The 21,939-nt window shown below is 45.2% G+C and overlaps 1 protein-coding gene across 1 annotated transcript in view; it reads left to right on the top strand.

Moving 5' to 3' along the window:
- Positions 1-2,984: 2,984 nt before the first annotated feature.
- Positions 2,985-21,939, top strand: part of znrf3 (zinc and ring finger 3) — a 67,888-nt gene continuing 48,933 nt past the window's right edge. The window contains exon 1 of the mRNA XM_072665126.1: positions 2,985-3,461. Within this exon, the coding sequence (XP_072521227.1) occupies positions 3,225-3,461 (237 nt within the window). The 5' untranslated portion in view covers positions 2,985-3,224. The remainder of the gene's footprint in view (positions 3,462-21,939) is intronic.

Genomic DNA, 21,939 nt, shown 5'->3' with positions numbered 1-21,939 from the left:
ATTAGAATAAACCCAAATAAACATAAAGTTAGTGCTCAGTGAGTGTCTACCTGTAATTAACTCTATTTACCATTAGAATAAACCCAAATAAACATAAAGTTAGTGCTCAGTGAGTGTCTACCTGTAATTAACTCTATATACCATTAGAATAAACCCAAATAAACATAAAGTTAGTGCTCAGTGAGTGTCTACCTGTAATTAACTCTATATAACATTAGAATAAACCCAAAATAAACATATAGTCAGTGGTCAGTGAGAGTGTCTACCTGTAATTAACTCTATATAACATTAGAATAAACCCAAATAAATATAAAGTCAGCGGTCAGTGAGAGTGTCTACCTGTAATTAACTCTATATAACATTAGAATAAACCCTAATAAATATTTTTATTAGGGTTAGTTTATAGGGTTAGTTTAGTTTATTCTTATTTTGGGTTTATTCTAATGTTATATAGAGTTAATTACAGGTAGACACTCACTGAGCACTAACTTTATGTTTATTTGGTCAGTGAGAGTGTCTACCTGTAATTAACTCTATATAACATTAGAATAAACCCAAATAAACATAAAGTCAGCGGTCAGAGAGAGTGTCTACCTGTAATTAACTCTATATAACATTGGAATAAACCCAAATAAACATAAAGTCAGTGGTCAGTGAGAGTGTCTACCTGTAATTAACTCTATATAACATTAGAATAAACCCAAATAAACATACAGTCAGTGTTCAGTGAGAGTATCTACCTGTAATTAACTCTATATAACATTAGAATAAACCCAAATAAACAAAGTCAGTGGTCAGAGAGAGTGTCTACCTGTAATTAACTCTATATAACATTAGAATAAACCCAAATAAACATAAAGTCAGTGGTCAGAGAGAGTGTCTACCTGTAATTAACTCTATATAACATTAGAATAAACCCAAATAAACATACAGTCAGTGGTCAGTGAGAGTGTCTACCTGTAATTAACTCTATATAACATTAGAATAAACCCAAATAAATATAAAGTCAGCGGTCAGTGAGAGTGTCTACCTGTAATTAACTCTATATAACATTAGAATAAACCCAAATAAACATAAAGTCAGTGTTCAGTGAGAGTGTCTACCTGTAATTAACTCTATATAACATTGGAATAAACCCAAATAAACATAGTCAGTGGTCAGTGAGAGTGTCTACCTGTAATTAACTCTATATAACATTAGAATAAACCCAAATAATCATAAAGTCAGTGGTCAGTGAGAGTGTCTACCTGTAATTAACTCTATATAACATTAGAATAAACCCAAATAAACATAAAGTCAGTGGTCAGTGAGAGTGTCTACCTGTAATTAACTCTATATAACATTAGAATAAACCCAAATAAACATAAAGTCAGTGTTCAGTGAGAGTGTCTACCTGTAATTAACTCTATATAACATTAGAATAAACCCAAATAAACATAAAGTCAGTGTTCAGTGAGAGTGTCTACCTGTAATTAACTCTATATAACATTAGAATAAACCCAAATAAATATAAAGTCAGCGGTCAGTGAGAGTGTCTACCTGTAATTAACTCTATATAACATTAAAATAAACCCAAATAAATATAAAGTCAGCGGTCAGTGAGAGTGTCTACCTGTAATTAACTCTATATAATATTAGAATAAACTCAAATAAACATAAAGTCAGCGGTCAGAGAGAGTGTCTACCTGTAATTAACTCTATATAACATTAGAATAAACCCAAATAATCATAAAGTCAGCGGTCAGTGAGAGTGTCTACCTGTAATTAACTCCATATAACATTAGAATAAACCCAAATAAACAGAAAGTCAGTGGTCAGTGAGTGTCTACCTGTAATTAACTCTATATAACATTAGAATAAACCCAAATAAACATACAGTCAGTGATCAGTGAGAGTGTCTACCTGTAATTAACTCTATATAACATTAGAATAAACCCAAATAAACATACAGTCAGTGATCAGTGAGAGTGTCTACCTGTAATTAACTCTATATAACATAAAGCCACAGTCTTATATAGTTTTACAGCTACACACACTCACTTCATGACTTTATGTTTACTCGGATTGTTTACTAATGTTATATAGTTGTAAATAACCTCGCGCGGTGAAAGGGGGGTGCGCGCGCGCACACTTCTGCAGCGCTGGGTGGCTCGTGGAGAGAAATGGAGGCTGGGTGAAGTTGGGGCGGGCTCTTCTTTTAAGGTGGACTGCTGGAAAGTTGGGCTCGAGCTCAGTGCAACAGGTGGTTGCATGCATGCAGATATATGTGTGTGCGCGAGAGAGGGAGCGAGAGGGAGCGTTGCAGGGCGCGTGGACGGAGCTGGATGTGCACGGTGTTGTTGAAAACAACAAGACTGGAGAAAAGTGCGCGCACGAGAGAGAGAGAGAGAGAGAGAGAGAGAGAGAGAGAGGGAGTGAGAGAGTGAGAGAGAGAGAGAGAGAGGGAGTTTGGTGCCTCCTTAAAGGGCGCTGTGAGTCGAGAGAGAGAGAGAGAGAGAGAGAGGGAGGGTCAGGAGGAGCTTGGTGGGTGGAGACAAACCTTTAGGAGAGAGAAAAAGAAAATATTAAAAAAATCACGTGTTTGAAGATCAAAGGAGATCCGCTTTGAGGCACAGAGAGAGAGAGAGAGAGAGAGAGAGAGAGAGAGAGAGAGAGGGGAGAGAGAGAGTGTGAGAGAGAGAGAGAGAGAGGGAGAGAGAGAGAGACAGAGAGAGAGAGAGAGGGAGAGAGAGAGAGAGAGAGAGAGAGGGGAGAGAGAGAGAGGGGAGAGAGAGAGAGAGGGAGAGAGAGAGAGAGAGGGGAGAGAGAGGGAGAGAGAGAGAGAGAGAGAGAGGGAGACAGAGAGAGAGGGAGAGAGAGAGAGAGAGGGGAGAGAGAGAGAGAGAGAGAGAGAGAGAGAGAGAGAGAGAGGGGGAGAGAGGGGGAGAGAGAGAGAGAGAGAGAGAGGGGAGAGAGAGGGAGAGAGAGAGAGAGAGAGAGAGAGAGAGGGGAGAGAGAGGGAGACGCAGTGCAGTGAGAGCAGTGATAGAGTCCGGACTGCAGCGCTGAAATAAATAGACCCTCATTGGAGCTTTTTTGGGAGGTTTTTACGAGGCTGGGAGACTCCGTTCCACCTAAAATCGCCCTCTCCTCCTCACCCCGTCTCTAAATCGTCGCTTTCGGCAGAAAAACATCGTGGAAGTCTTGGAAATTATGCTCCGCTCCGCGCTGATCCGACCGGCGAGATGATGATGAAGCGTGCCCCGGCTGGGTCGCTCTCAGGCGGCCACGCTTGGCCGCTGCTCCCGCTGCTGCTGCTGGTGCTCGTGCTGGACTCCGCCTGGGCCAAAGACACGGCCTTCGTGGAGGTGGTGCTGTTCGAGTCGAGCCCCAGCGGGGATTACACCACCTACACCACCGGCCTCCAGGGACGCTTCTCCAGGGCTGGAGCCACCATCAGCGCCGAGGGAGAGATAGTGCAAGTGGGTGGATTAACAAAACCGTCTGCTGGCTGGTCTGCTTGTGCAAGCGCGTGCAAACTCGTGCAAAATGGCCTCTTTTGGGGCTTTGCGTTTTTAAAAACACCTTAAAAGCTTAAACTCGTGCACTTCTAGCCCTTTATTCTCGTTAGAAACCCCCCAAAAAGTTTTGCTTTGAAGTTAGTAAAAAGTTACATGCTTTTGTTTGTTGCTGTGTTTTTGTTTTGGAAACGTTTTGTTGTGTTTTGCGTTTTAAAAAATGCCAAAAATGCTTAATTCAGCTCGTTTTTATCGTTTTAGTGTCTTTAGAACCACCAGAAAGTTTTGCATTAAAGTTAGCAAGCAAAAATAGCTTGCATGCTTTGATGTGTTTGCTTGTTTTTGTTTAGATACATTTAATGCAAAACTTGTTTTTGTGTGTTTTTTTTAAAGAAACAACTAATTTTAATCTTAAATGTTATAATTTTAGTCTCTTTAGAACCCCTAAAAAGTTTTGCATTTAAGTTGTTAAAGTTTGCATGATTTTGTTAGCTGGAGTGTTTCTGTTTTGGTAAAAAAATACAATTATTTTTGTTAAAGAAACTTTTTAAAAGTTTATAATTTTAGTTTATAACTTTTTTTTAAACCCCAAAACGTTTTGCATCAGTTACCAAAACAAAAGCATGCTCTTATTTTGGTAATAACTTTAATGCAACCCATTTTTTATGCTTTTTTATGTCCCAGAATATTTAAATATGCTTGCTTGTGTAATTTTATGCCTTTATTGAACCCCCAAAAAGGTTTGCAGGAAAGTTATCAAAATAAAAACAACTCTATAAAACAAAAGCATGCAACTTTTTGCTCATTGCGTTTTTGAAATGCAAAAACATGCAAATGTACTTACTTTTAATAATATTTTTAATAATACTATTGCATTAAATAACCACAAACAAGTTGTGTACTTTTTGTTTGTTGGGTTGTTTTTGTTTTGGAAACTTTAATGCAAAACCTAATTTTTTTTTAAAGACCATAAAAGTTTAATCTTACTCATTGTGTCTAATTTTAGAAATTAAAAAGTTTAGTATTAAAGTTATCAAAACAAAAACAGCCCATCAAACAAAAGCATGCAGTATTTTAGCAGATGATGCTGTTTTTTGCTCTCCTACACAAAGAATATTTGCAGAAACGGTGAGCATGCTCCTCTTTCCCTTGTTTTCCAGTGTGAAGCTGGTGGTGTGTGTTGAGGGGTCTGGAGGGGTTGTTTGCTGAGGTGCTGCTGGTTAGGTGTTCACATGGGTGTAAATGTGGATTGGGATGTTGGTTGGGCTGCTGGCTGGACTTCTGTCTAGTTCTGTATGGCTGCAGTGCAGTGGGCTGGAGCTCATGGTATGGAGCTGTACGTGCAGACCACGTTCCCCAGTGTTCTCCAGTGTTCCCCAGTGTTCTCCGATGTTCTCAGCCGGTTCCACTGTAGTTTGCTGTGCTTCTCGCTGCTTTCACTGGTTTGCTGCTCGAAATTCCACCCAAATGATCAACCATGCTGAACTATAATGGCTCTGCTTCCAGCCTGGAGCAGATCTGTGTGTGTGTGTGTGTGTGTGTGTGTGTGTGTGTGTGTGTGTGTGTGTGTGTGTGTGTGTGTTTCTGAATGGCAGAAGAGCATTGTGGGATTGGAAACGTTCATGCCTTTAGTGACTTAGATCAGTGTGGAGAACAAGAGGGAAATGTTGTGTAAATGTGGGAAAAGCCTGCAGTGAGGTGAACGTCTGGTGAACGTCTGGTGAACGTCTGGTGAATGTGGGGCAGCCCTGAACATGTAAATGTAAATATGGTAAACGTGGGGTAAATCTGAGAATTTGGGGAACTGAGGTATGTGTAAATGAGGTAAACATGGTCGTTGTAAACATGTGATACATGTGGCGCAGTATGGTGAACGCTGTAAACCTGTGGGATAAGTGAACACTGGCTAAACAGATGTGAGGTAAGGGGGGGGTGTAAAAGTAATAAACACGGTAAATGTCAACAGGATTCATTTGAGGTCACTGGTTAACTTTGGGTAAATGTGGTAAATAAGAGGTAAATGCGGTAACGTTTTGTAGGCTGTGTGGTAAATGTGAGGTAAATGTGGTAGCTGTGGTAAATGTGAGGTAAATGTGGGAGCTGTGTGCTAAATGTGGGAGCTGTGTGCTAAATGTGGGAGCTGTGTGCTAAATGTGAGGTAGATGTGGGAGCTGTGTGCTAAATGTGAGATAAATGTGGTAGCTGTGTGCTAAATGTGGTAGCTGTGTGCTAAATGTGAGGTAGATGTGGTAGCTGTGTGCTAAATGTGAGGTAGATGTGGTAGCTGTGTGCTAAATGTGAGGTAAATGTGGTAGCTGTATGGTAAATGTGGTAGCTGTGTGCTAAATGTGAGGTAGATGTGGTAGCTGTGTGCTAAATGTGAGGTAAATGTGGTAGCTGTATGGTAAATGTGGTAGCTGTGTGCTAAATGTGAGGTAGATGTGGTAGCTGTGTGCTAAATGTGAGGTAGATGTGGTAGCTGTGTGCTAAATGTGAGGTAGATGTGGTAGCTGTATGGTAAATGTGGTAGCTGTGTGCTAAATGTGAGGTAGATGTGGGAGCTGTGTGCTAAATGTGAGGTAGATGTGGGAGCTGTGAGGTAAATGTGGTAGCTGTGTGGTAAATGTGAGGTAAATGTGGTAGGTGTTGTGAGATCAATGTGAGGTAGATGTGGTAGGTGTTGAGGTAGATGTGGTAGCTTCATGCTAAATGTGTGGTAAATGTGGTAGCTGTGTGCTAAATGTGTGGTAAATGTGGTAGCTGTGTGCTAAATGTGTGGTAAATGTGGTGGCTGTGTGGTAAATGTGGTAGGTGTTGTGGGATAAATGTGAGGTAAATGTGGTAGGTGTTGAGGTAGATGTGGTGGCTGTGTGCTAAATGTATGGTAAATGTGGTGGCTGTGTGCTAAATGTGAGGTAAATGTGGTAGCTGTGTGCTAAATGTGAGGTAAATGTGGTAGCTGTGTGGTAAATGTGGTAGGTGTTGTGAGATAAATGTGAGGTAAATGTGGTAGCTGTGTGCTAAATGTGAGGTAAATGTGGTAGCTGTGTGCTAAATGTGGTAGGTGTTGTGAGATAAATGTGTGGTAAATGTGGTAGCTGTGTGGCAAATGTGGTAGGTGTTGTGAGATAAATGTGAGGTAAATGTGGTAGGTGTTGAGGTAGATGTGGTAGCTGTGTGCTAAATGTGAGGTAAATGTGGTAGCTGTGTGCTAAATGTGGTAGCTGTGTGCTAAATGTGAGGTAAATGTGGTAGCTGTGTGCTAAATGTGAGGTAAATGTGGTAGCTGTGTGCTAAATGTGAGGTAAATGTGGTAGCTGTGTGCTAAATGTGGTAGCTGTGTGCTAAATGTGTGCTAAATGTGGTAGCTGTGTGCTAAATGTGAGGTAGATGTGGGAGCTGTGTGCTAAATGTGAGGTAGATGTGGGAGCTATGAGGTAAATGTGGTAGCTGTGTGGTAAATGTGGTAGGTGTTGTGAGATCAATGTGAGGTAAATGTGGTAGGTGTTGAGGTAGATGTGGTAGCTGTGTGCTAAATGTATGGTATATGTGGTAGCTGTATGGTAAATGTGGGAGCTGTGTGCTAAATGTGAGGTAGATATGGTAGCTGTGTGCTAAATGTGAGGTAGATATGGTAGCTGTGTGCTAAATGTGAGGTAGATATGGTAGCTGTGTGCTAAATGTGAGGTAGATATGTTAGCTGTGTGCTAAATGTGAGGTAGATATGGTGGCTGTGTGCTAAATGTGGGAGCTGTGTGCTAAATGTGAGGTAGATATGGTAGCTGTGTGCTAAATGTGAGGTAAATGTGGTGGCTGTGTGCTAAATGTGGTAGCTGTGTGCTAAATGTGAGGTAGATATGGTGGCTGTGTGCTAAATGTGGTAGCTGTGTGCTAAATGTGAGGTAGATATGGTAGCTGTTTGCTAAATGTGAGGTAAATGTGGTGGCTGTGTGCTAAATGTGGGAGCTGTGTGCTAAATGTGGTAGCTGTGTGCTAAATGTGAGGTAGATATGGTAGCTGTGTGCTAAATGTGAGGTAAATGTGGTGGCTGTGTGCTAAATGTGGTAGCTGTGTGCTAAATGTGAGGTAGATATGGTGGCTGTGTGCTAAATGTGGTAGCTGTGTGCTAAATGTGAGGTAGATATGGTAGCTGTTTGCTAAATGTGAGGTAAATGTGGTGGCTGTGTGCTAAATGTGGGAGCTGTGTGCTAAATGTGGTAGCTGTGTGCTAAATGTGAGGTAGATATGGTAGCTGTGTGCTAAATGTGAGGTAGATGTGGTAGCTGTGTGCTAAATGTGTGGTAAATGTGTGGTAGGTGCAGGTGCTAAGTGTGAGGTAAATGTGGTAAGTGTTGTGAGATAAAAGTGTGGTAGATGTGGTGGCTGTGTGCTAAATGTATGGTAAATGTGGTGGTTGTGTGCTAAATGTGTGGTAAATGTGGTGGCTGTGTGCTAAATGTGGTAGCTGTGTGCTAAATGTGAGGTAGATATGGTAGCTGTGTGCTAAATGTGAGGTAAATGTGGTAGCTGTGTGCTAAATGTGAGGTAAATGTGGTGGCTGTGTGCTAAATGTGGTAGCTGTGTGCTAAATGTGAGGTAGATATGGTAGCTGTGTGCTAAATGTGTGGTAGGTGCAGGTGCTAAGTGTGAGGTAAATGTGGTAAGTGTTGTGAGATAAAAGTGTGGTAGCTGTGTGCTAAATGTGGTAGAGATTGTGTGGTAGCGGTGTGTTAAACGTGAGGTAAATATGGTAGCTATGGTAAATGTAGCTGTGTGGTAGCTGTGTGCTAAACGTGGTAGCTGTGAGGTAAATATGGTAAATGTGGACGCTGTTGTGTGGTAAATGTGAGGTAAATGTGGAAAGTTTTGGGTAACTGTGGTAAGCGTGAGGTAAACGTAGTAACATGGTGATTATGTGCTAAATGTGAAGTAAATGTTGTTGTAACTGTGGTAAACGTTGAGTAAATGTTGTAACTGTGAGGTAAATGTGGTCATGTTCGGTTGCTGTGTGGTAAATGTTTAATAATTGTGGTAAACGTGGGCCTGCATGTTGCTGACGGTGCACGTTGGGTTGGGCTGAGAGGTGGTCCTGCACGTGATGGGCGATGTTGGGGGACTGATTGATTATGTCCAGCCTTTGTGCGGCTCGGCTCGGACAGAAGCGGACGAAGGCATTGAAACGGGGCCTAATTGCAGCCCTGCAGTCGGCCGGCTGGAAGGAGCCGCTCTGAAGCTCGTCCGCACTCCTGCGCTCTTTGTTTAGGCAGCCTCTCCACCTCGTGCGGTTGAATGGAGAAAAATGAGAAATGTAGGGGTTATATATTTACACTGTGTGTGTGTGTGTGTGTGTGTGTGTGTGTGTGTGTGTGTGTGTGTGTGTGTGTGTGTGTTTGAGAGAGAGAGAGAGTGTGTGTAGTTACACCCAGTGTACTTCCGCCCCCAGAACTTTCATCAGTGTGTGTGTTTGAGTGTGTATTTGCCAGCGTTCTTGTTATAATCCTATATCATATTCATCAAATTGGCAAGTGGTCATCATCGTTTCTTTTCCAGCGGCCGTGGTGGAGGTGGGAGGCTCCGTACGGGGCAGGATGAGGTATTTAGCGGTCGGGATATTTAGACTGGCCGTGTGTGTATTTAGCATGGACTGTTTGGCACTGGGCTTAAACCGCAGAGAGATGCTAGACCACAGCTTTACATTGAAAAGCCACAGTCATTTAGGTTTGCTTTCGCCTCAGACGAAGTTTAACATAGCTGTAGTCTCCCAGGCCAGACGTCTGCTTGTCTCCAGCTCCTTATTTGTTTATTTATTTATTTTCAAAAGAGGACACTATAAAACGTTTTGTCTTTATTTATATAAATAAATATATCTGATGTTTAATCACATTTGATCTGCATGTGATCCAGGACCAGGACCAATGTGCTTTGGACGGATGTGACGGACGTGACAGTAAGGGTTTCCTCCTTCACTCCTCCCATGAAGATCTAGCTAGGCTAGCCTGGTCTGGTCTGGACGCTGTGGTGAGATCTACCTGCTACCATGATGAGATTTTAGGACTGTTGGAGGCTTCTTTACTCGTCTTGTGGTTCTAGGACTTGCTAGGACGGTCTGATCTGGTCATGTTGGTCAGCTGTTCCTCTTGTAGATGATTTAGTGGACGGTGGAACAGCGGCTGATCTCTAACTGTTCTGAGATCTGTTTAAACCCCTTCCATCTACAGACTCCTCTACAACATCTCCACCCTTCTTTCTGAAGGCCTCAGAGAGCTCTCTGGATCTGACCATGATTGTGATCTTCTTCACCTCTTCACATCAAGATCAGACCAGACTAAACGTCTGAGGTTTAAATCCGGACTCCAGACTCCTCCAGAATAATCCTCTCCTCAGCTGAGTGTAATTCCACACATTTGAAGGAGTGATAAATGATAATTTAATAAAATAATATAAAGCCGTTTTTTTTTTTTTAGTTAGATTACCCCCGTCTCTCAGTGATGATCACATGTAGATCAGATCTCCAGATTATTAAATATGTTCTCATGGGGTGTCCTATCTTTTTCACCTGTATGTTAAAGAATTGAAGTGTGGGGTGATCCAGATTTGGCCTGAAGAATTGGGGTGAGCATAAATCCAGGTGAGCTAGAGCTTTCCCCTCTGGACCTCACTAATTTGACCAAGTATGTTCCCTCAAGCCCTCAGATCAGCCAGCAGGGACATGCAGGCCATACCTGCCCGCCATACCTGCTGGGCGTAGCTGTTGTCTGGCTTAAAAGTGGAAAGGCAGCTTTTCCTCATAGCAGCCCTAATCTTTGGTGCTCTCTTCCTGTTGACCTGAGGGCTCTGTAAGATCTCTGCACATTTCGGAGGAGGATTAAGACCCGCCTGCTTCGTCTGGCTTTTAATTCATCAGATTTTACTTTCAAATATTAGGTATTTAGATTAGATATTTTTATTAGATTTCTGTCACAACCCTGTGATCTATACTCCACTGAACCACCACAGGGTTCTCTAGTAAAAGGCGTTTGTTCTACATCAAACAGTACAGCACCAAAAAGGGTTCCACTATTATAAAGGAACCTCTCTTCAGTACTAGAGACTTAAGCTATTTATATGGTGTGTATCTGGGGGTGTACCGGGGCAGACGAGGGTTCCAAAAAGGCCAGAGAACCGAAACGGTTCAACCCTTTGTACCCCTAAGAGGATATAACGTCTGACAATGGCTCATTCGGACGCAGAGACAGAATGCAAGGTCGTAGGGTCACGAAATTTGGATATGCCGATTCTCAAAATGGCCAGAGCCGCCACATATGAGAGCTTGGTGACCGCGGGACCAAAGGACAAGGAGTTACGGCCACAAAAGGCCAGTGCACAGTTTGGTAATGTTCCCCTAACACCATGAAATTTCACTCCTAGAGGGTAGGGCCTTTGATATGCCGTCTGGGACGACCCCCCCCACCATGCTTGGCAACTTTCGGACTGAAAGACTCTTTCTGACTGAAGGATGCCCCCAGAGAAGAACTGAGCTTAGGCTAGGCCTGGGTCGGCCTACTGACGTCGGAGAGTCCTGGAGTCACCAAATTTGAATGTCGTTATCGTTATCGTCCCAAATCTTCATTTATTAATTACATAAACACGTTATTTTAGTAAAGCAACATGGAGAGAGCTTATTTAAATACATGGTCCACAACTGGAACTACATTATCACCCTCAAAACGACTCGCTTTGTGGACTGCGGCGTGATACCACACGCTGTGGTTCCGGTTCCTCCACAGTTCAGCTCTGGCTTGCTTTCATTTATGCTGTTATATGACCTGTATAACAGCTGGAATAAGCCTGCATCACTGCTTGCTTATAGTTATACGTATAAATCAAGACTGTATGGCTTTATAATGTCAGGTTTTATAAGGCATCATAACATCTGTTCATAATAAAGCTGTAGTTAGGAATGGTGTAATACAGTAGAACCCCAGGAGGTTCAGGAGACCAGGTTCTACAGCTTTCTGTATCATTGGCCATGGCAGAAGCTGGACGGGAGTTGAACGTGAATGCCTGTGTAGTAATAAACCGGCGTATCTGTGACGCAAGTCCTCCACAGACATTTCCGCATCTTCTAAAGCATAACTACTGCTTTTTGTGCTGGATTTATAAAACGTTAATGGCACAATTAATATGTAGTATTAAAACAATATTGGAATATAATAATAATGCCATTAATTGTAAAATAATATATTTCTTTATATTAAGTTGAGAAATTTAAAGAATTTATTTGTTTGTTCGTTTTTTTCCATAATTTGCGTGACTCAGGGTTCTACCCAGCGATCCTCGGGTCATAGCGGCAGCGCCTTTGAATTCAGTAAATACATTGAAATACCTGCTCTAAAATAAGCTGAATTCAATTAAATGAAGGTGAAAGTTGTTACATGTGCAAAAATTAAGAAGGTCATGTGGATGGTTTCGGGTGGATTTGGCAACCCCGGCAGTTGAAAGCACTGACTTAAACGTTAAAACATACAACGTTAAAACTAGCTTAGCTCACTGATGTGGGTATAGGCATGTGTTTATATGCAGTGTGAATTAGACGTGTTTGTTTACACTGGTTACCAGTCCGGTGTTTGTTAGCATCGTTAGCCTAGCATCTCCCAATGTAAATTCTAAAAGCTCATGTCAGAGACCAAACCTGTCTCGTCTGATTGATTGATTGTATCGGTGGGTCAGAGGTAGAGCTGGGCAATATTCCGATATTTTATTGTATCGTGATAAATGTTGTTGTTAGCTGCAGGTTTCATTACGAACAGTGTGGTTAGACTGAAGGGTTCATTAGATGAAGAGCAGCAGATGTTGAGTGTTCAGTACAGGAGAGGATCTGAATAGTAGTTAAAGTATCTGCTGCTACTGATGGTTTTAGTCTGTTTACATGTATCAGGGTAAATATCGTGTATCGCAAAAGAAAAATATCGTCTTTAAATATTGTGATCTAGTACTTTTACCATATCGCTCAGCCCTCAGAGGTCAGTCGTGGTGTTAGATTTTTGTGTTTTTGATTTTTTTTTTTCACTAGACTGCTCCTTTAATGTTTTCAGGGGTATGGGCCCTTTAATGCGGGTGAGTACAGTAAGGTGGATCTCTCAGCTGCTGAGCTTTTATTAAACCATTAACTGATCTGTGGTTTGTTTTAGACTGAGGCGGGTTTTTAACCCTCATCTTTGGAGCTGCAGTCTGGCCTGAGTCACCCATCTGTCGTCGTTTAGGGTTGTGTGTGTGTGTGTGTGTGTGTGTGTGTGTGTGTGTGTGTGTGTGTGTGTGTGTGTGTGTGTGTGTGTGTGTGTGTGTGTGTGTGTGTGTGTGCACTTTTGAAGTCCCTTGTATAAACAGAAGTGATATTTCATTAAACAGCGTAGGCTGTGACAGTGCAGGTGATGACACATCGTCATTAAAGCGTTGCCATGGCGCCACTGCCACACTCACCCAGGTGGAACGTCCCAGAGGTGTGTTTGTGCCGACTTGTTTTACCTGTGGCCAGGTGACTCGCCCCAAATGTGTCTGATCCTTACCTGCTTTTCCTGCTAATGAGTCTCGCTTTCCCTTCAGAGGAGCCGACTGAACTGCAGCTGCAGCAGCAGTCACTCTCTCACACACACACACACACACACACACACACACACACACACACACACACACACACACATGCACTTTCACACCCCGTTCAGACATACACACAATAGGGGCAAAAGTATTTGGACACCTGCTTATGTTGGAGTATCTGTCTCTACTGTCCATAGAAGAAGACTTTCTACTACATTTTGGAGGAGGGGGAAACATTGCTGTGAGGATTTGATTGCATTCAGAAACAAGAGCGTTAGTGAGGTCAGGATGTTGGATAGATGATCACCACCCCACCTCATCATCCCCAACTCATCCTATTCAAAAGTACTGGATGGAGCTCCACCACCATCATTCCAGAGAACACAGTTCTTCCACTGCTCCACAGCCCCTGCTGGGGGGCTTTATACCCCTCTAGCCCACGCCTGGCATTATTAGGCAGCATGGTGCTATTAGCAGGTTTATCTGCTTCAGAGAGTCCTATTCTATTGGCAGTACTTCTTCTCTATAGAGACTAGACAAGCTTATGAATGTGTGTCCACAAACTTTTGGACACGTACTGTGCAGTATGTAAGTCGTTGTGGATCTGGGAGAAGTTGTGACTTCCTGTTTGGTGGTGGGATTGTTTTGGGCAAGTGGGGCGGGGACGACGCACACTTCCTCACCTCATCAGCATAGTGTTTGAGTGGGCGGGGCTCGAGAGGGAGTTCGAGAAGACTGGGTTGAGCTTTGTCACGTGTATCCGAGGAAGACTGCGCTGGCCTTCACCCTTCCAGAGCTGGTGGCATTGTGTATTAGAGGGAGATCTATTACCGAAGTTGGGGTGCACTGGATTGGGACGTCCCAAGTTAAAATATTTGAATAACCCTCACCCCAAACACACACCTCAGAACTGCGAGAAGGTTTCCTCTGACCTTTAACCCAGTGGAGCCACTCTGCGACCCCCGTATTCAGCTCGGTACATTTGTACCTGTGTAATATCACCTGTTTGAGCCTTAATAACCACACTGAACATGGCGCAAAACAGCTCCTGTTTTCCAAAGGCTGGACTTCCCCAAACGTTTGATGGACTTGGTCTCCAAAGATGCAGCGCAGCCAGAGCAAGGCCCGGAGCAGTGTGGCGGCGCGATGGTGACCAAAAAAACAGTGGTTCCTCCAAGTTTGCTAAAGTTACGTCGTGCTAAATTAAGACCATAATGAGCGTTTGGTTTGGTCTGAAGATTCAGCACGCTTTAGCCGCAGACTGCAGGAGAACAGGAGGAAACTCTACCAGCGTTCAGCAGCCTCCGGGCTCAAAAGGTTGAAAGTGCCGCACGTCTAAGCCTACTCTTTCCATTTCTTGGCTTTGTGGTGGCAGCTGTATGTTAAGTGCTATCTGCTGTAAACCACCAGCCCCGTCAGCCTTTCATATCCCAGCCAGAGTCATTTCAGACTGGGGTTTTTTTCCTATGGGAAAAGAACAGATGAAACTGTTTTTGTCTCCTGCTTTGATCGCCGTCGTCGTCGTCCTCTACTACCGCCGTCTAGGGCTGGGTGTTGGCAGCAACTTCATGAAACGGTATGCGTCACAATACGATGCAACACTGAGCAAAACACCAACTGACTTTCTATTTTAGCTGATATTCCTCATCATACAAACCCTTAGATAGGGGATCTGCAACCTCTATGCACTAGAATAGGCAATATTAGCCAATAAACACCCTCGATAAACACTCCTATACACTAGAATAGGAGATATTAGTCCATAAACACCCTCAATAAACACTCCTATACACTAGAATAGGAGATATTAGTCCATAATCACCCTCAATAAACGCTCCTATACACTAGAATAGGCAATATTAGCCAATAAACACCCTCAATAAACACTCCTATACACTAGAATAGGAGATATTAGTCCATAAACACCCTCAATAAACACTCCTATACACTAGAATAGGAGATATTAGTCCATAAACACCCTCAATAAACACTCCTATACACTAGAATAGGAGATATTAGTCCATAAACACCCTCAATAAACACTCCTATACACTAGAATAGGAGATATTAGTCCATAATCACCCTCAATAAACACTCCTATACACTAGAATAGGCAATATTAGCCAATAAACACCCTCAATAAACACTCCTATACACTAGAATAGGCAATATTAGCCAATGAACCCCCTCAATAAACACTCCTATACACTAGAATAGGAGATATTAGCCAATAAACACCCTCAATAAACACTCCTATACACTAGAATAGGAGATATTAGCCAATAAACACCCTCAATAAACACTCCTATACACTAGAATAGGCAATATTAGCCAATAAACACCCTCAATAAACACTCCTATACACTAGAATAGGCAATATTAGCCAATAAACACCCTCAATAAACACTCCTATACACTAGAATAGGCAATATTAGCCAATGAACCCCCTCAATAAACACTCCTATACACTAGAATAGGAGATATTAGCCAATAAACACCCTCAATAAACACTCCTATACACTAGAATAGGAGATATTAGCCAATAAACACCCTCAATAAACACTCCTATACACTAGAATAGGCAATATTAGCCAATAAACACCCTCAATAAACACTCCTATACACTAGAATAGGCAATATTAGCCAATAAACACCCTCAATAAACACTCCTATACACTAGAATAGGAGATATTAGTCCATAAACACCTCAATAAACGCTCCTATACACTAGAATAGGCAATATTAGCCAATAAACGCGCCTATACACTAGAATAGGAGATATTAGCCCATAAACACCCTCAATAAACACTCGAATATACACTACACTACACTAGAATAGGTGCTGCTTAAAGTAGGTGAATGCACTCATCAGAAGGGGTGTCCACAAATATTTGGACATTAAAAGTGTAGTTAAGTAGGTAGCTTGTAGGTAGGTTGTACTCCAGGAATTGGTACCAACTACGTTCTGGAGCTTTGCTTTAGTTGCTGCTGTTATGGTAACGGTAAGATGTGGTTTTGTTTGTTTTGGTGTTTAATTGTATGTTTATCGTTTTTTTTATTCTCCAACCTCTTCAGTCCGACACCCTCAGCTAAACTCAACTAAACAAACCATACAGTACTACACAAACCGTGTGTGTGTGTGTGTGTGTGTGTGTGTGTGTGTGTGTGTGTGTGTGTGTGTGTGCGTGCTGGGTTATGAAATGATGCTCTGGGCTCAGAGGCTTTAGGGCTGCTTTGTTGTTGGGGAGGAATGTGCTGACCACACGGCCAAGGCTGAAATGCAGACCCTTTGTTTCTCCTTTATTTTCTTTCTTTTTCTTTCTTTCCTATTGTTCCATATTTTCTCTCTTGCACGCTCTCTCTCTCTCTCTCTCGCTCTCTCTCTCGCTCTCTCTCTCGCTCTCTCTCTCGCTCTCTCTCTCGCACTCTCTCTCGCGCTCTGCGTTTGAAGGAGGCTTCTTATCACACTTGCTGGCTGTGTACGTCCTGAGTTCAAGAACACCGGGGTCAAAGTATTCTCTGTAGTAAGAGGCTGTGAAACCCTTACATAAAGCCTTTAACATCAGAGACTTGCAGCGTAACGGGGAAGAGCTCGGGGTTGCAGCGTAACGGGGTAGAGCTCGGGGTTGCAGCGTAACGGGGTAGAGCTCGGGGTTGCAGCGTAACGGGGTAGAGCTCGGGGTTGCAGCGTAACGGGGTAGAGCTCGGGGTTGCAGCGTAACGGGGTAGAGCTCGGGGTTGCAGCGTAACGGGGTAGAGCTCGGGGTTGCAGCGTAACGGGGAAGAGCTCGGGGTTGCAGCGTAACGGGGAAGAGCTCGGGGTTGCAGCGTAACGGGGTAGAGCTCGGGGTTGCAGGGTAACTGGGTAGAGCTCGGGGTTGCAGCGTAACGGGGTAGAGCTCGGGGTTGCAGCGTAACGGGGTAGAGCTCGGGGTTGCAGCGTAACGGGGAAGAGCTCGGGGTTGCAGCGTAACGGGGAAGAGCTCGGGGTTGCAGCGTAACGGGGAAGAGCTCGGGGTTGCAGCGTAACTGGGTAGAGCTCGGGGTTGCAGCGTAACGGGGTAGAGCTCGGGCTTGCAGCGTAACGGGGAAGAGCTCGGGCTTGCAGCGTAACGGGGAAGAGCTCGGGCTTGCAGCGTAACGGGCAAGAGCTCGGGCTTGCAGCGTAACGGGCAAGAGCTCGGGGTTGCAGCGTAACGGGCAAGAGCTCGGGGTTGCAGCGTAACGGGCAAGAGCTCGGGGTTGCAGCGTAACGGGCAAGAGCTCGGGGTTGCAGCGTAACGGGCAAGAGCTCGGGGTTGCAGCGTAACGGGCAAGAGCTCGGGGTTGCAGCGTAACGGGCAAGAGCTCGGGGTTGCAGCGTAACGGGCAAGAGCTCGGGGTTGCAGCGTAACGGGCAAGAGCTCGGGGTTGCAGCGTAACGGGCAAGAGCTCGGGGTTGCAGCGTAACGGGCAAGAGCTCGGGGTTGCAGCGTAACGGGCAAGAGCTCGGGGTTGCAGCGTAACGGGCAAGAGCTCGGGGTTGCAGCGTAACGGGCAAGAGCTCGGGGTTGCAGCGTAACGGGGTGGAGCTCGGGGTTGCAGCGTAACGGGGTGGAGCTCGGGCTTGCAGCGTAACGGGGAGGAGCTCGGGCTTGCAGCGTAACGGGGAGGAGCTCGGGCTTGCAGCGTAACGGGGTGGAGCTCGGGCTTGCAGCGTAACGGGGTAGATCTAAGGGTTGCAGCGTAACGGGGTGGAGCTCGGGGTTGCAGCGTAACGGGCAGGAGCTCGGGGTTGCAGCGTAACGGGCAGGAGCTCGGGGTTGCAGCGTAACGGGCAGGAGCTCGGGGTTGCAGCGTAACGGGGTGGAGCTCGGGGTTGCAGCGTAACGGGTAAGAGCTCGGGGTTGCAGCGTAACTGGTTACAGCGTAACAGGGAACAACTCATGGCCTCTCACCTGATAGGCTGCCCTGTATTGGCTGTGTAACACCGAACAGCAGCCCGGGGTTACAGCATGACAAAACACTGTGTTGGTGTCCCAATACTTTTGTCCATTTATCGTGTATGTTTATACAGTATAATATTAATAATTGATGAATCACATATGGATCATAATAAGTTGTTTTAAGGGCACTTTATGTAGGATTTTTTTTTGTTTATAATGCTAAGCATACACACACACACACACATACACACACACACATACACACTGTGAGTGTTCTTTGTGTCCTCTAAACCCAGCCCCCCATTCAGTAACAGGGGGCCGCGCTCAGTGGTGATAGATTAGGTGCTGCCGGGGAGGCGTAGCTGCTGTCTGTTTGTCTAATGTGCTGCCGATGCTCGGCTGGACGTTTTTGGGCGAGCGAGGAGGACTTCTCTCTCTGAGGGGTTCAGGCTGCCCCTCTGGGCCTTATTTAGGGACGAGAGGAAGATGAAGCTAATAACTCAAAGCGTCCGGCTGCGTTCGGATCGTCGGCTGCAGGAAAGCAGGATTTCCTTTAGAGAAGTGGAGCGGAGTAGAGCGGGGGTCTGGATCTGTTTACAGCCGATCTGTAGCTGTTATGTGTTCTGGTCCGGTTCTGGCCCGGTCCGAGCTTCAGCTGAGCTTTAGTGGTCATCAGAGTGTTAAAGAGCCCGCATCAAAACTTAAGCACCCCTTTAGCTCCACTTTCAACATCAGCTCATTGAGACTGGTGTATGTAAATTGCTTCTGTTCTGATTGGTCTTGTTAAAAAGACAGACTTGTAGACTGAATGGGTGTGGCTAAATGGCTGCAGGTTGAATGGGTGGGGATAAAGGGTGGGGTATGAGATTCCTTTGATTGTTAGCTACATTAGCCTCATAGCTCCAGTGCTATTTGGTGGGATATAGACTGCCATTGATTGTTAGCGACTTTAGCCTCATAGCTCCAGTGCTAATCGGTGGGATATAGGGGTCCGACTCGTCTCGTTAAGGGGTCCGTCTCCTGTTCAGTCAGACGATTGAGAACAGCTCGTCCTTAAAGCTACACGCCTTCAGAGAGAGAGAGAGACCTAGACGAAGTACGAGAGAGAGAGAGGACTGAGAAAGCATGTAGAGTGTGTGTGAGCATGTGCTGGAATGTGTGTGTGTGTGTGTGTGTGTGTGTGTGTGTGTGTGTGTGTGTGTGTGTGTGTGTGTGTGTGTGTGAGAGAGAGAGAGAGAGAGCGAGAGAGAGAGATAGGGATCGGCTAGGCTGGAGGCCTCTGAGCAGATCAAAGGGGCCGGTGGCTCTTCAAAGCTCTGCCTGAGTAACGCCTGACTGATAACACACCGCAAACCGCCAGTGATGTAATCTCACACACACACACACACACACACACACACACACACACACACACACACACTCACTCCAGCACAGGCGGAGGTGTGTGAGCGAGGGAAGGAGAGAAAATATGTGATCCGTCAAGTCTAGAAGGTTCTTCAGTCCTGTGGTAAATAGTACACACACACACACACACACACACACACACACTGTACTAGCCTTTAACTGCTGTAGGGAGAATAGGTGGGGCTAAACTGCTATAGGATTAATAATTGGGGCTAAAGTGCTGTAGACTGGGTGGGGCTAAAGTGCTGTAGACTGGGTGGGGCTAAAGTGCTGTAGGCCGAATGGGTACTGCTAAGCTGCTGTAGACTGAATGGGTGGGGCTAAGCTGATACAGGCTGGATGGGTGGGGCTAAACTGCTGTAGGCCGAATGTGAGGGGCCAAACGGCCGGATGGCTCGTGCTAAGCTGCTGTAGACTGAATGGGTGGGGCTAAGCTGCTGTAGGCTGAATGGGTGGGGCCAAACGTCTGAATGGCTCGTGCTAAGCTGCTCCAGGCTGAATGGGTGGGGCTAAGCTGCTCCAGGCTGAATGGGTGGGGCTAAGCTGCTGTAGGCTGAATGGGTGGGGCCAAACGGCCGGATGGGAAGTGCTAAGCTGCTGTAGACTGAATGGGTGGGGCCAAACGGCTGAATGGCTCGTGCTAAGCTGCTCCAGGCTGAATGGGTGGGGCTAAGCTGCTCCAGGCTGAATGGGTGGGGCTAAGCTGCTGTAGGCTGAATGGGTGGGGCCAAACGGCTGAATGGCTCGTGCTAAGCTGCTGTAGGCTGAATGGGTGGGGCCAAACGGCTGAATGGCTCGTGCTAAGCTGCTCCAGGCTGAATGGGTGGGGCTAAGCTGCTCCAGGCTGAATGGGTGGGGCTAAGCTGCAGTAGGCTGAATGGGTGGGGCTAAAGTACATGTGGAAAGGGCAAGTAGGTGAGCTGTGAGTGTGTCGATTTGGTGACATCACAGCTGTGGGAGGGGCTCTTTAACGGGAGTCTGTTAGTGTGGAGAACTGAAGGGGTTAATCTGCTGGGCGTTCCTAAAGTACACACCAAGTGGGACACAGTTGACTCTGTTCTCTGTAAAGTTTATACAGGGAAGTGTGTGTGTGTGTGTGTGTGTGTGTGTGTGTGTGTGTGTTTTTCACACTTGAAAGAACAGGAGATGAAGGCAGTTGCTTTCACCACAACGGCGAGATTGTCCTGCTGATAATTCATTGATAGCTTTATTACCTCACCTCTCTCTCTCTCTCTCTCTCTCTCTCTCTCTCTCTCTCTCTCTCTCTCTCTCTCTTTTTCTCGCTCTCTCTCTCTGTAGTAGTGTGTGTGTGTGTGTGTGTGTGTGTGTGTGTGTGTGTGTGTGTGTGTGTGTGGAGACTTGGCAGACACTGCAGTTAGCTGTGCTTCAGACTGTAGAGTGAGACTCTCGTTTATTCAACCATAAACACAAAGCGTAAACGTCAACAAACAGCAGACTCTAAAATTACACCACAGCCTGTGTTTGTTTGTTTGTTTGTGAATAATTTATTCTTCATGTTTCTGCTCAGGTGTTTGTTTACTCTGTGCACCAGAGATGGACAGATAAATGGACAGCTGTTCAGACAGACAGATGTTCAGACTTGTGGAGTTGAAGCCATATCGAGGTTGAGACGAGGCCGAGGCTCAGTTGAGGCTGAGCCAGGCGAGTCAGGGCTGAGGCCAGCGGAAGCCAAGGTAGAGCAGAGTCGAGGCAAAGTCTTTCTACTACATTTACACAAGCATTGCTGTGAGCATTTGATTGCATCCAGCGACAAGAGCATTAGTGAGGTCAGGATGATCATCCCAAAAGTACTGGATGGAGCTCCACCACCTCCATCATTCCAGAGAACACAGTTATTCCACTGTTCCACAGCTCCTCAATGCTGGGGGGCTTTACACCCCTCTACTAGCCCACGCCTGGCATTATTAGGCAGCATGGTGCTCCAGAGAGTCTATTCTATTGGCAGTACTTTTTCTCAACAGGGACTAGACAAGCATATTCATGTCAGCAATGGGTGCAACTGAAAAGTACCTAAATACAGTTGTTAGAAGTGGTGTCCACAAACATTTGGCCATGTAGCGTATGTTGTTTGTCTGGATTTAAGAAGCTTCCACTGCAGTGCGGCTCTCGTTGTTGTTGTTTGCCGTTCTGGTCCTCAGCGATGCTGGCGAGTCTCCACGGTGTCGGTGTTGTCATGGCGGCCTGCTGTGCAGCTGAAAGGAGGCGTAGGAGCAGCTCGAGTGGGCTACGCTTTCATGTTTCTGTCCACAGGAATCTAATTACGGCTGTTTAGCGCTCCGGAGGTGATGCGTTGGCCGCAAGCATGCCGCCGTAACCGCTGACCGAACTCCACGGCGCTAAATTTAGCCACCTAGGTCTTCAGGGTTCAGAGAATCGGGGTTCTGATAAAACTTTGCGTCCGGAAGTATGTGGACGGCCTTGCTAATGGGGTTAGTTCGGATCTTTTATGGTGCCACCATTGTTGACACAGGCCTCCAGCTTGTATAATCCCGTAGAAAAGCACTGACCAATAGAAC

The sequence above is a fragment of the Salminus brasiliensis genome, chromosome 20 (assembly GCF_030463535.1).
Source record: "Salminus brasiliensis chromosome 20, fSalBra1.hap2, whole genome shotgun sequence".
Lineage (NCBI taxonomy): Eukaryota > Metazoa > Chordata > Actinopteri > Characiformes > Bryconidae > Salminus > Salminus brasiliensis.
Note: the sequence above shows the minus strand (reverse complement) of the source record. Positions and strands in the feature narration are given on the sequence as shown.